The 14114-nt window shown below is 36.3% G+C and overlaps 1 protein-coding gene across 1 annotated transcript in view; it reads right to left on the reverse strand.

The window, feature by feature from the left end:
- Window positions 1-1890: 1890 nt before the first annotated feature.
- CDC14A (cell division cycle 14A) overlaps window positions 1891-14114 on the reverse strand; it is a 168378-nt gene continuing 156154 nt past the window's right edge. The window contains exon 16 of the mRNA XM_033199722.1: window positions 1891-3913. Coding sequence (XP_033055613.1) covers window positions 3884-3913 — 30 coding nt within the window. The 3' untranslated portion in view covers window positions 1891-3883. The remainder of the gene's footprint in view (window positions 3914-14114) is intronic.

Consider the following 14114-nt stretch of genomic DNA (forward strand, 5'->3'; position numbering starts at 1 on the left):
TGCATAGGTTATATGCAAATACCACACCCTTATATATAAGGGACATGAACATCCTCTGATATGGGTATCCACAGAGGTTCTGGAACTAATCCCCCATGGATATGGAGGGATGACTATATATTTGATAGATTTCTACCCCCAAATCCAAAGTTTTAATGTAAATATTTGCAGACAGAGTCATTTCTACAGTTATTACCATGCCCCATTCTTCACTTGCAGTACAACTTCTCAAAAACGTGTGGTCAACTTGATTCCAACCAAAGGAGACACCACCAAGTGGTGATGTGATTTACTTTGATTTTGGTGGCGTGCAGGTTAAAACAAGGCATGGAGAGTGAAAAGGTCAGCTAATTTACGTTTGTCCACTTAAAACCTGTTCCGAATACGTTTCACATTAAAACTAGTCTTTTAACATAAGTTTCTACTTGTACTTAGCAAAAAAAGTTTAAAATTCTTGAGAAAAGCTATTTTTCTCCTTCTTGATATGATTATCATAACTCAATCCATAGAGAGGGAACTGGGTGGGAATATATTAACATTTCAATTCAGCTCAAAATAACTTAATACAATTATTTTCTACTTTCCATTATATGCCATAGTTGTCAACCCTATGCAACCTGTGTGTAAGTAAATAAAGGAGTTTTCTGCTGTAAATTATATCCTTCTGTAATTGGAATTGTCCCTAATTAATCTTCTGAGGAGACATACAGTGACCAAATTCTTGCTTTTGCTAAGTGTTGCAAAGGGGACTCTGCTTTATGATGGTACTTTTAGATTGAGTACAGACTTCTTATACGACATGAAGCCCATGGAGTCCTGTTCAGCTTATATACTAACAACTGGTTTAATTAGACTCAACATATTAATGGTTTAACATGTCACTGAAGAAAGCATACAAGTAAAAACAACTTTCAAAATACATTTGTGTATAGTTGGTAAATTCATGTTCCTGCTATATTTGAATCACATAGATAGTTTTCCCAGGTGTGTTTTGAGATTTATAAATCATTTTACATCTAAGGATAAAAAAAGAAACATGTAAACTCAATAGGTGAGAAATCTGTTGAAACCAGCTAATTGATTTTTTTTTTACTTTCTTTTTCATAAAAACCCACTCTGTACAAAAAGAGATGTCCTTCTTCCCTGTGGAACAGGTTCATTATTTCATAAGAAATCTCCTTCTTTAAGATGTGGTCCTATGAAAACCTTGGTACCCCAATCGTTTCATGCAATGTTGTGAGGACAGCTATTTGCAGATTCCCAATTCCAAATGTAAAACTACCTTCTCATCCACAACCTTTCCTTTGCATTCTTAAAAACATAGAAAGGAAGAAATTAAAGAAGAAAAAAAAAAAACCAGAAACATCATAATGCAAAGAGATCCAGTTTACTATATAAAATATCTCCAATAAATAGTGTAGCTTCTTTCTCCCAAGCTGACTTTTCAGGGCATAGATCCAACAGGTATGAGGTTTGTTCCAACTGATTTATTTCTGTAATTTCTTGTTTAAGAAAAATATCATTCTTTTTCTAAAGAAACTGATGACCAATCATACAATAGTCATCAGTAGTCATAAATGACTAAGCAGGACCCAAAACACTGTTCAGGATCAGTCTTTTATTGACAGAGAAAAAAAGAGAAAGCAAGCAAGAACCTAACATTATATGATTTTTGTGAAATTCAAAGTGTAAGATTTCTGTGAGCTCACTGTCATGTATTTCAGGCAATGGCCACAACCTAGAAAGTCAATAAAAGATAAACTAAAATCCAGAATAGAGATCTTGAAACACTCAAGGCACCGACCACACTGAACCAAAAATAAAATTAGAAAGAGATTTCAGTACATTGAGAACTCAAAAATCCAAATTATAAATGCCAAAGAATAAGTGAATTGCATAAAACTTTTATTATTTATTAGCAGTGTATTCTTCTACACTTTAAAATAGAGCAAAATATCTTTTGGAAGATAAACTATTCATAACAAAATACATGTCAAACAATTTTTATTATCAGAGTAGAATTACTTTGCTATATACTTTCTATATTATATACATCCACTTCTTGGTGTGTCTATGTATGCACATGTGTAAAGTAATTTTAAGACATATACTTGTACATACATACATATGACATATATACACACATAATTATGGAAAATTTACAGTAGTCAACTTTACAATCATTTTAATAGCTTCACACAAATTAGTGTTCACAGAACTAAAACTGTCAACATGATTCCCTCTCCCCTACTTCTCAAATATCATCTGAATTACTTTTTATAACTTGAAAAAAATACTGCCATCTTCCTATACAATTAACCAATTTTTTACAATAACTCATAATAAAATATTTTACTTTTTCAACTTTAGAAAAGATATTTAATTCCACTTATTTTAGTTTTTGATTCCTAAATCATACAATTCATTTTTTTATCAGTTGAGTGTAATTTTTGGTACTGCAGTTACTGAAGGTTAATTTAATAAACCTGAGTCAAACATTCATTCAAATGCCTTTTTAAAAAACATAAAACATGAACAAGATGTTTTGATGAAGCATACATAATAGACTCAAGGTACCCCCCCCAATAAATACATTATAAATAACTCAATGGTTGGGAGTAAAGCACTTCATATGAATCCATTTAACTAGCACTTTCAGTGTCGAAGCAGTCCATTCTTAAGCAGCCTGGAAGGATATCAGGATGTAAGGCTCCTCGATTCCTCATAGAAATGAAACCTACGGGTTTCTGAAGACCTAAATATCAGATCATACTTACATGAAAGGGCTGTGAGTACCTATAAGGGTCCTTTCATTTTCATATTAGGTTTCAGATATGCTAGCGTGTGCAGCAGGGGGTTGTACCCTGTTTTAAAAATATCTCCTTTAATACAGAGAACTACTTAGCAGCATCTTTTTCAGTTTTTTCTCTCCATTGATTTAAAACTGATGTCAAACCATGTGTGATTACAGGCAACAACAACCTTGTACCCAAAGCAGGATATTCTAATTGGGTTAAGAACTCTTTTGAAAGAAGGAAGGAAAGAAAAACATTTGGAATATTGAGTCACTTCATAGAGAAAAACCATGAAACCATGCTCTCAGAAGAAATATTCAGTGAATTCTGATCTTCCACTGCATGCTAAGTTTTTTAAAGCCCCCCAGGATGCAAAACTAACTCAAATTGGCTCAGCAACAAAAACAATGGGAAAGGGAATTGTCCTAAATAAGTCATCCCATGCCATTATACTCTTGGTAGAGATAAACTTGGATAAACTCAGTGTAATTAAACTGACTTCCCAAAAGAATGAACTCATCTGCCGTATTTATAGTGGGAGCATAAAAATCACTTTCTAAAACCTTTCTCCCTTACTTCTTCTTAGTAAGAAGGAATTCTTTATTCATTAGAGACAAAACCATACTAAAATGAAATAGACTTAAAATACAAATTTTTGGTAGCAAACAGCAGGAAAATCTAAATCAAAATATAGTCTTGTTTTTACATAATTTTATATATTATAAATTTATCAAAATAGTCTTTTAAAGTTCACAATACATATATAATGTAACACTGTACATGTAAATATAATAAATGTATTACCAAAATACATTAAAAATAACCCTTCAAAATACCAAATTCAACATTAAAACTGTCTTTAAAAGTATGGAAATCTCCATAAACATAGTTTCAGTGCATTTATAGTAGTCATTAACCAGTTTTCTGTTTTCAAGTCTCTTGAAGGTGTTATCTTAGTGCTCTCTTTCATTTAAGGTAAGAAGGCAGAGATATTCTTCCAGCAAGAAGTTGCTTTCCCTCTCCACTGCTCGTCCAGATGAAGAAATTATGTCTAAGAGAGGAACAGCTTTCACTGGAGTGGCAAGGCCTTAGTAATGAACATATTCAGACTGAAGGGACTGTGCAGGGAGAGACATAAACTGAGGTTAAATTCCATCACATGTAAAACTTCTAGCAAGTCATGCAGCTTCTCCCTTCCACACAAGGCAGCTTAGGTCTATTACACCAAAGATCAATGAAATAAACTAAGCCAAAATAGAAACAAAAAAACGGGAGACACAAAGCATTAGCTAAGTAAGAATGAGATATTCAATTATGCAAAATGATTGTAAGAAAACTTCATATTTTAAAAGGTTTACTAATTTATTTATAGTGACTAAAAATTAAGTTTTAATTTAAAAATTGGTAGGTAGCCTAAACTCATCTCTAAGCATTTCTGCAATTAGTGAGTTTTACTTAAAAATATTAAAAGATACTTTTAACTAATTAAAGATTACTAGAATATACTTTGAGATTATTTATCCTTAAATTTAATTCAATACATATCAATGTCAATGGCATGCTTCTAATGCAGAATTAGCAGCCATTTAAATAAATTCCTTAAGAATGCCTGAATTTATAAATATCTTACAAATCCTTTCCCTTAAAGGGGACACAAAGTACTACCATTTGATTTGAAAGATTTGAAATCTGATCTTAAGACCCAAAAACATTTATACAGAAGAGTCTTGCTGTCAGAATTTAATAAACAATAGGCAATTTTCAAGTAAACAATACAAGACACCATATTAGATACTAACATGTAAAAGGAGCATGATTGGGATATGTAATCAGAATGCCTGGGACAACAGACATAAAACAGAAAAAGATAAAGAGAGTTACAGAAAGTTAGCCAAATAGTTATTATTATTTTTTTTTTTTAGCAGGAAACAGTGGTTAGAAAAAGGAACATAAACTAATCTAAACATTAACAAATTTTTTGCTCAATTCTTCCAATTAAATGCCTAAGGACAACAAAGTTTACTTGATTTTCTAGTAAATGCCCTTTTCTCCCACCCGATAATTATCTCTCAAATTCGTCTGTAATATTTTATTAACAGATCTAGTCAATTATAAGACAGGTTCAGTTTGGTGATGATATAGGTTATCAGTAAAAAAGAATCTGTCCATTTTCCAAAGAACTTACAAAAGGATTCAAGGTATTTTTTCTCAGCTTCAAAACCGCAGTGAATTTTACACCCTATGAACAGCCATTTCCTGAGTAAATCCCTATTAACACAGTGTGTCAAAAAGTTACGGTCCCTGACCTCAAAGGGCGAAACCCACAATATCATAACAGACGTGAAATGAAAAGACAGCAGTGTCAACATTAAATAGTAATATATGTAGTGTAACGTTAACATTGTACACCAAGAAAGGCGTAGGTGAGAGGTAGTAAGGGAAATGGGTGGTTCTCAAGGCTGCCAGTTTCAAGAGCTGTAGGAAGAATGGAAAAGGTTTGGCTATTAACTTTCTTGTATGTGGTTCATGCTAATACTTCAAAACAGGAGCGAGATTATCAAGAATCAGAGCACTATACTATAAATATACCTGAACCCACAGTGGGAATAAAAGAGGTAAGACCCTGAGGAAGTCCAGTGAAACTGGTCAAAAGCCTTGAAGCCCATATACATTCCACTTGAGGGACACCAGCTACCACACTCGCAATTAGAGCATAAAAAATTTTTCTACCTGCTTTTTCTTTCTCGGTTTCTTCTAAGTCTGGCAAGCAGTCAGAGGGGAGAGCCAGTTAAGTCCCCCAGCTATAAGAATGCCACAAAGGTATGTTGTGTGTGTGTGTGTAGCTCAGCTAGTGCTTTTTTGAGAATATTTAACTTTTACTTTTGTTCCAGTTAGTAAAGTTGTGCATGTTGTCACTAACAGAAATTAGAAAACTCTTCATATTACATATAACTTAGAACGAAGTTGTTTTTGCAAGCTCCATCAATTATCAATAAACAGAGATGTAGCAAATAAACATTAGACAAGCGACCTTTGTTAAACCCACTTTTTTACAGGGTGAAGTATTTCATATGTATCTCAATAAAGAGGGGGCAAATATGTGTATGTGCATATATTTCATAGATTTATATATATAAACACACACATATCTATTCATTTATTTATTTACTTATGTAATGAACCATGGTACCCAGTGAACTGGAAAACAGAAGTAGTCTAGAACATTTTAAAGATTTCTATTATTCACATGGAGAATATATTCATTAGTCTTCTGGCCAAAGCCTTTACTTTCACACAGAGCTCACAAGCCCTGGCTGGTGTTTCATCTGGCCTCAGACACAGTTCACCACAAGCCCCACTATTTCCTTTTCCAAACCCCTAATTTGCTCTCTCATGTTGCCTAACTGGCCCTGCAGCCCTCTGCAAACAAATGATGACACCATTTGGCCGATGAATGGACCTTCTGTCCCACCAGTTCAATTCATTAGACAAATAATTACAGAACCATCGGTTGTATCTATTAAGCACTAGGGGATAAAAATATAATACCAAAGTCATCAAGACAAAACATGTTCCAATGGTTTCTTTATATGGCACAAATGAAAGGGAAATAAAAGATCAGTAAAAAGGGTTTAGCAAATTATTCTGACATCAGTATTTTGTAACAAATTAACTTCCTTTCATTTTCGATCTAAAATAAAAATCTTAATAGAAATGCACTAAGGGGGCCTGGCATGGTGGCTCACATCTGTAATTCCAGCACTTTGGGAGGCCAAGGCAGGTGGATCATCTGAAGTCAGGAGTTCAAGGCCAGCCTGGCCAACATGGCGAAACCCCGTCTCCGCTAAAAATATAAAAGATTAGTATGGTATGGTGGCACATTCCTGTAATCCCAGCTACTCAGGAGGCTGAGGCAGGAGAATCACTTGAACCCAGGAGGTGGAAGCTGCAGTGAGCTCAGATCACGCCATTGCACTCCAGCCTGGGTGACAGAGCAAAATTCCGTCTCAAAAAAAAAAGAAATGCCTAAGGGGAGAAGAGAATTGTTCAAGTCTCCAAGATTATTCACTTAACAAAAGCATAACTAACACCGTGAGACCTTTCTATTCAGGGAGCAACAGTGTTGGATGACAGGAATATTTAAACTTCAAGTATCACATGGTTATCCTATGGGGTTGTGCTGAGGGTCTCTCTGGGTCATTTGTACTCAGCCACGGTTGAGGAAACCTCAAGGAGAAACACAAGTACTCTCCATTTGAAATCTTAGATAGGATAGATAGATAAGCCATATGAGTGCCTGGTTTGACCTAATACACATCGTAACAAAGCATAACTTCATGCTTTTTTCTGTAGTCACAGGTAGGACTACCAAACTACAATGTTTTCCAAATGTCCATGTATTGTAAAATTCCTAATATCCCAGAAAAGACAATAGCCAGTTACTAGTATTTTTAATTTTTATAGTAAAATTACATGTTATAGTAAAATTGCATTTGCATTTTGAATTCCATGAAAAATATTATTGCTATTGGTTTTATTATTCAAAAATAGATTAAATACAACTATCTGAAGTTCCTAACAAGTTAGATATATTACTTGACACGTCAATTATTCTGAGCTAGATATTTGAGTAGTTTCTATATGCTAAGGACAGTTCTAAACAGCTTATACATATTCATGCATTAAATGTTTGAGACAACCCACTTTACAGAGGAGGAAACTGAGGCACAAAGCAGTAATTAGCCCCAATTCATGTAATTAAGAATTGGTGGAGCTGGAATTTGAACCCTAGCAGTCTGACTCTAAAGCTCAAACCCTTAGCTACCATAATGTCTCAAGACAGCCAGCATTTGTCTTGTGATCACTACATATTCAATCCAACATTCTCTATCACCATAACAGAGACAAATAATGACCTTAGGCAAGCTGTGATTCTGAGTGAATTTTAAAAAATTATTAAAAAATATTTGTTGCATTAAAAGATAAATACGTTTTTGAATGATTTTCATCAGGCCTAAATTCAAAGAATTTTCAGGAATATTCTAAATTTAAAAGAAATTTTCATTATAAGAATATCCATGCTTAGGTATTATGATTGATTAAAGTTTTAATTCTGCTTGGCCAATGTTTTTTGTTGTTACGATAATGAATTAATGAATCTGAAATACAAAATAAATTATAACAATGACAATGAAGATGGTTATAAAGAAAGCGAAACCTGAAGTATAAATATTATGTTAGAAGTTAGCCCTTGTTTATATAACCAAGAGATTTTAATTTCTCAAATATAATATTCAAGCTCATATAATTAGTAAGTTCAACAGAGTTATAGTGAGTTAGGACCAAATCAAGTTTATCATGAATATGTGGTATTCTTATTGTATGAATACCATAAAATTAACAATGTAGCAATATTCAACCTGAAAAATAAGGATAAAATTGCCTTACATTTGCAGCCCCCAAAATTTTTATGTCAAAATATAAGCTTCCATCAAGAAGTCTTGTTCCCTGAAAGCAGTAAGATTTGACATAAAACAAAGTGTTAGGTAAGGAGATCAAGACAATTTGTTCTGTTCTGGAAATCTGCTACTAATCTGTTTTGGCAGATGTAGGTAGTAACTTTAAAATTTTAGCTATTCTGGAGGTGTTTCTTTTTTAAACAGCCCAGTTACCTAATCATGGTAGGAAAATGTCTAATAATCATAGATATAAATATTGTACAGATGGTTAATAAATAAAACATGTTAGCTATCAAAAACAGCAAACTATAAAGAATAATGAAAGATTAAGGTCCTTGACAGAAATGAATGTAACCATGTCTTAATGTTCAAATAACTTGAACCAAAGGATCCAATGGCCTGGAATGTTAGCATCCTACTGAGGTCAAAATCCTGATTCAAAATGTTCATGGACTTTTTGCCACACTGATATTTTCTTTCCTACATTTTCCCAAGTCCCTTAAGGAATAAAAAATAGTGTACTAGTTATCCCTGGTTTAAGTTATAACCACAGAGGCAAAAAGCACCTAAAATAAAAATGGTTTGTTTTAATGGGATTGAAATTAAAGGAAAAAATACATGCTTGGCAACATGGTAATTTATACATAACTATAGTGTTTTAAGTTTTAATGAACAAATACAACAATGGGAAAAAAATAAATACACCCATAACTGCCTCGGTACTCCTATGTCTCTTTATGCCTTTGTAACAGTGTTTTCAGTTTTTGCATTGCTTACAAATTAACACAGAAAATGTGATGTGTGCATTGATACTTATTTCCATAACTGTGGTTTTACAATACTGAAAGTACTTTTTATTTTTTTATTTCAATAGGTTTTGAGGTACAGGTAGTTTTTGGCTATATGGATGAATTGTATAGTGGTGAAGTCTGCAATTTCAGTGCACCTGTCACGCAAGTAGTGTATATTGTACCCAATACGGACAATACTGAAAGAATTTGCCTCTGTTAATTTGATGCATATTTCCTCCAATAACACTAGATGAAATGTAGCTGGGTATGGTTTCATTGGTATCATATTCAGATAAAAAGACTAAGGTTTGTGATAAAATCAGGTTCAAAAGGCATGTGTACATTTTCCCACAGTGTTCTCTGTGCATTTTGGGGACTTCAAGACTTAACAAGCCAATCTGGGTTCATTATAATGCTATATAAAATAGTCTTTCACCTTCCTACATGATTTTTAATAGATTCTTTTTTCTGGAGAAATTTAATATATGCTTTTCAACAATCACAAAGAGCTCGATTGTTAGATGACAGATTGTTGACACCCAGCTTGACTCAGCCAACCATTATATGAGTGTTTTCAGTTCATCTGAACACCAAAATTATATTGATGCAAACTCAGTTAAAATTTATTTTCTCTTATTTTAGTGTAAAGCCACATTTCTAGAAAAAAAAAAAAAAACACAACTCCCAGATTACCGTATATTAAAGCTAAAGGTGGAAATTTGTTTGTTTTTGTTATTGCTTCATATGCTAACAATGAGACCCAGGCTCCTAAGCACTTTAACATTCACGAACCCAGATACATTAACCAACTTTTAGTTCAATAAATATTTATTAGGCACTTATACTGTACTATGGAACCTCAGGAAACAAAGATGTTTCAGAGAAGCTTAAAGGAAAGCAGAGGAGAGAGAGAATCATGTACAACTGACTATAATATGAGAGTGTCAGCACTCCTAGGAGAGCCGAGACAGGAAGAGCCACTCTGTTTAGATGGGTCACAAATGTTTATCAAAAAGATAACTATTGAGCCAGGTCAAGAAATATAAAAACAAGCAGAGAAAGAAGGGAAAGCAGAGTGGACTGCAAGTGCTAAGGTTCAGGCTCAAGGCAGGTCATGGCACTCTTGCAAAATGCAGGTCAGATGCCAGGTAGAGCTGCTGGAGAGGAGGCTGGCAGGAGGCACACAGCCTGACAGGGAAGAACTCTGAATGCAAAGCCAGGGGAGCCAGACTTGACCCAGTAGGCAGAGTGGAGCGACTGAATGAAGTCAAACATGAGAAGGATTTGATTAGCTCTGTGTCTCCGAAATTTAACACTGACAACAGTATAGAGGAGAGATTAAAGGCAAGAGACAGGAAGACAGAAAGGGCTATGTAATAGTTCATGAAGACCCCAATTAGGGCAGCAGTGGTAAGGATGGAGGGATAGAGAGGCATTTTAGAGGGAGACTTGATAGGACTTAGTAACTGCTGTGACAGAGGGAAAGGCATGTAGAAGTAGTGTCAAAGATGGCTCCAAATGTCTAGCTTGGATGACTAGATGAATAAAGATGAGATGATTTGGCTAGGAAACCAAAGAGGAGCTGGCAGTGGAAGGAACCTGTATTCTCTCCATCCTAGGTAACACCCAGAGGAAGCTGGGAGTGTAGATCCAATGCTCAGGGGGTTACCCAAAGAGAAAGAGTCAATGTAAGGACAATCATTAAGGGGCAGGCTTAGGAGAAGAAGGACTAACAGCAGCCCATCAGATCTGGCCTTGAAGAAGTCGGCAGTAATCTGTGGGAGAGACTTTCACCAGAATGAGGGGCCACCTCCCGGCTACAGAGCGGAGGAGTACCAAAGAGACAAGGGAGGGGGCAGTGCAGGCTTCTCTTTCCCCAAGTTTGGCCATAAAGGAGAAACTGTGAGAGGAAGACAGGACCGAGGGAAGACTCCTCCCCAACCCCCACCAGCCTACCAACTCGGATGTGCACATTTGCAGGTGAGGAGACCTGCAAACAGAGGGTAAGAGGCTGAAGATATAAAAGGGGAAGGAAGTGGTTAGGGCAACATCATGGAAGAGTCTGGAAAGAACAGCACAGGTAGGTAGAGTTATCATTGGAAAACAGTAGGGTTTCTTTGGATTTAAAAGGGAAGGAAGAAATGGATGAGTCCAGATGCAGATAAACTTTGAGATAGAGAAGAGGCAAGTTAGAGGAAATTACTTCTGATAAATTCTATGTTCTTAGCAGATTTCAAAGCAGGGTCAACTGACTCTGGAGATCAGCAAGGGGTTGTGTTGGTGAAAAATGTTAAAAAGTTTTGGAACAGCCAGGTGGGGAAGAGAAAAGGAGCCAAAAAGGGATAAGACAACTAATTAGGAGCACTGAAGGGCCGGGTAGATTAGAAACACATTTGAGATGGAGCCAATTGGCAAAGTTATGGGATTTTCTCCAACAGTGCTCACAGGAGAGAGATGAGGAACAGATACAACAGATGGTTGAATTGATCTAATTTTGGAGGCTGGTAATCAAGCGGTTACAGAATGTCCAAGTAGAAGTAAGAATGTTGGAAAAAGGAAGCAAAAATGACTATGCAGGCTACAGAAGGAAAGAGGTGAACTGAGATGGCTGGGGAAACAGGCAGGGTCAGAAAGAGGTCATGGAGCAGAGTTAGGAGGAGGGGGAAATGTTTAAAGGAGGCTGGCAGGATTCAAGATGTCAGAAGCAATGTGCTAAGCAATAAGAAGGTTTACTCAACGAATTTTCAAGTGAACAAAAATAAAGATAACTGAAGTTAAGAAAGTTTAAAATAAGATCACTGTGACACCTTGGGCAAGTTATTGCCACTCTGAGTCTTGATTTCACCATCTGTAAATAGCAGGTTAAATAAATAAAAGAATGGATATAAAGTACCTAATACCATATCAGGCACATAGAAGGTATTCAAGAAACAGTGGATGATGATAATGATTAGAAAAATGTTACAGTTGTTCAGAATGTTGGCAGTGCCTAGGCAGCTAAAACGTAGAAGCAAAAGTCTTCCAGGGATGAAGGGAGGGTAATAACAGTGATGAGGACAAAAAGATATGAGTATCCTTGGATGATGTTTGCAAAAGGCAGGAGAGCATGGAAATGAGGTTCCTAATAGGAAGTGGGAACACAGCCTTTCCTCTCTTAACCAGAAATATTTAGGAGCTACCAGAGAGTAAGTAATGTATACTTAAAGAGTAAATAAAGGAAAATGAGATGGAATGGGTCAGTCTTATTTTGCTCACGTTCAAATGGAGACTTCTTGATTTTCTCTTACAGTCTACTGCTTTTTCATAACAGAAGGCTGAAGGACTCACAACAGTCTGCCCAAGAGAGAAAAATATCTATTTCTAAACTGATAAAAACAGTTCTCTCCACATATATCAACCTTTGAGTTGGTTAGACATTCACTATCAAGGAGAGACTGTGTCATTTACCAAAGGTTTCTGTTACGGGCAAATCCAATGACTTTACAAGCAATGTGCACATGGTGTCTGTGCTTGTTTGCACGTGCATGCACATCCACATGTATGCGTATGTGTGTGTAAGAGGGAGTTGCAATGAAAATATGCCTTTCTAAGTTAAAGATCTGACACACACGTGCACACACAGTAAAATTCAAATGTTTGGAAGAAACAGATGACCTACATAATATTAGAAAAGGTGCAAGTATGGACTGAGTATACCCACAATCAAACAGGTAAGCATAGCTCAATGCCAGATGCTTCGGAGATAACAAAAATAAAAGACATTTTCTAACCTCAATCAAGGAATTCAGTGGGGATGCAAGGCCCACATCCACAAGATAGGTGACTCTCAATACAAAAGAGGGATGAGGAAGGCCAATAACCAATACAAACAGAAAGACTTCAAAAAACGTCAGGATTGCTATGGTCTGGTGAGGTTAAGGAAGGCTTCACAGAGGAGAAGGTTGGACTTAGGCCAACTCCTGATAGAAAGGAGGTGAGAAGCAAAGTGGGGGAGGAAGGGAGACCAAGTTGGGGACCTAGCATGTAAGAAAAACACAGAGGTAGGAGGAGCCGTGCACATTCAAGGATGTAAGAAACTGCCTGGTAGAAGCAGAAGGTTCATGTTCAGGAGGGGAGGGAAATGAGTTTGGAAAGCTAGTTGGGGAAGGCTGAAAAAGGCACTGAACGGCAAGCTGCAGAGACTGGACCTACTTAATGTCGACATGGTACACTCCAAACTACCCTCTGTATGCATGTATTAAATATTTTTAAAGATGAAGAAGAAATAAAGGGCACAGCAGAAATTTAAAAGCAAGATCAACATCTTTGTGGCCCAGAAACAATCAAGACAGTCGTAGGACTCTGGCTACATAGCTGGAAGCCTGCAGAGGTGGCTAGGTGCTCCATTCATGTGGGTACATAGGTGAAAAGCCGCTGGCCTGAAATCAGGGGTGGAGTCAGGCTCTCCCACATGGGGAAGGAGGCTAAGAGAAATTGGGACCATTGCCCTCGGGCCAGGGCTGAGGTGGAGCCACATCCCTGCCTGAGAAGCAAGCCTGGGAGGAGATCACCAAGAGATGGAAGGCTGGGTTGTTAAGGTCTCTTTCTAAACCCAAAGGCCTAGATGATCAGGTAGAGCCAACAAGAAGGTCAGCAGATGAGGAGGGAAAAACAGAGAGAGAGAGAGGAGAGAAACACACAAAAACTCCCAGGCAATCTGAAACTATGAACCAAAATTCCCTAACACACAAGGTAAATGAACATTATGAGAACTGACAAAGTCTGCAATCACAAGGCAAACTCTCACAGGGTGAAATGCAAATAACAAGGCAATATCAAAATGCCTTATCACCTGAGATCCTCCTGGTGAAAATAAATAAATATATATATACACATATACACACATACACACACATAAAAAGAATAAGAAGCCATAAAACAAAAACAGGCGAGCCCAAATTAGAACAGATGGCTATCATAAGGATCAAATTAGAAATGCTGGAAAGGAAAGATATAGCCCCTGAAATCAAAGGTCAGTGGATTGGGGGATATACTCCAGAATTGACACATTAAAGAAAATCCATGAATTG

The sequence above is a fragment of the Trachypithecus francoisi genome, unplaced genomic scaffold, assembly GCF_009764315.1.
Source record: "Trachypithecus francoisi isolate TF-2019V2 unplaced genomic scaffold, Tfra_2.0 Lachesis_group5, whole genome shotgun sequence".
In the NCBI taxonomy this organism is placed as follows: Eukaryota; Metazoa; Chordata; class Mammalia; order Primates; family Cercopithecidae; genus Trachypithecus; species Trachypithecus francoisi.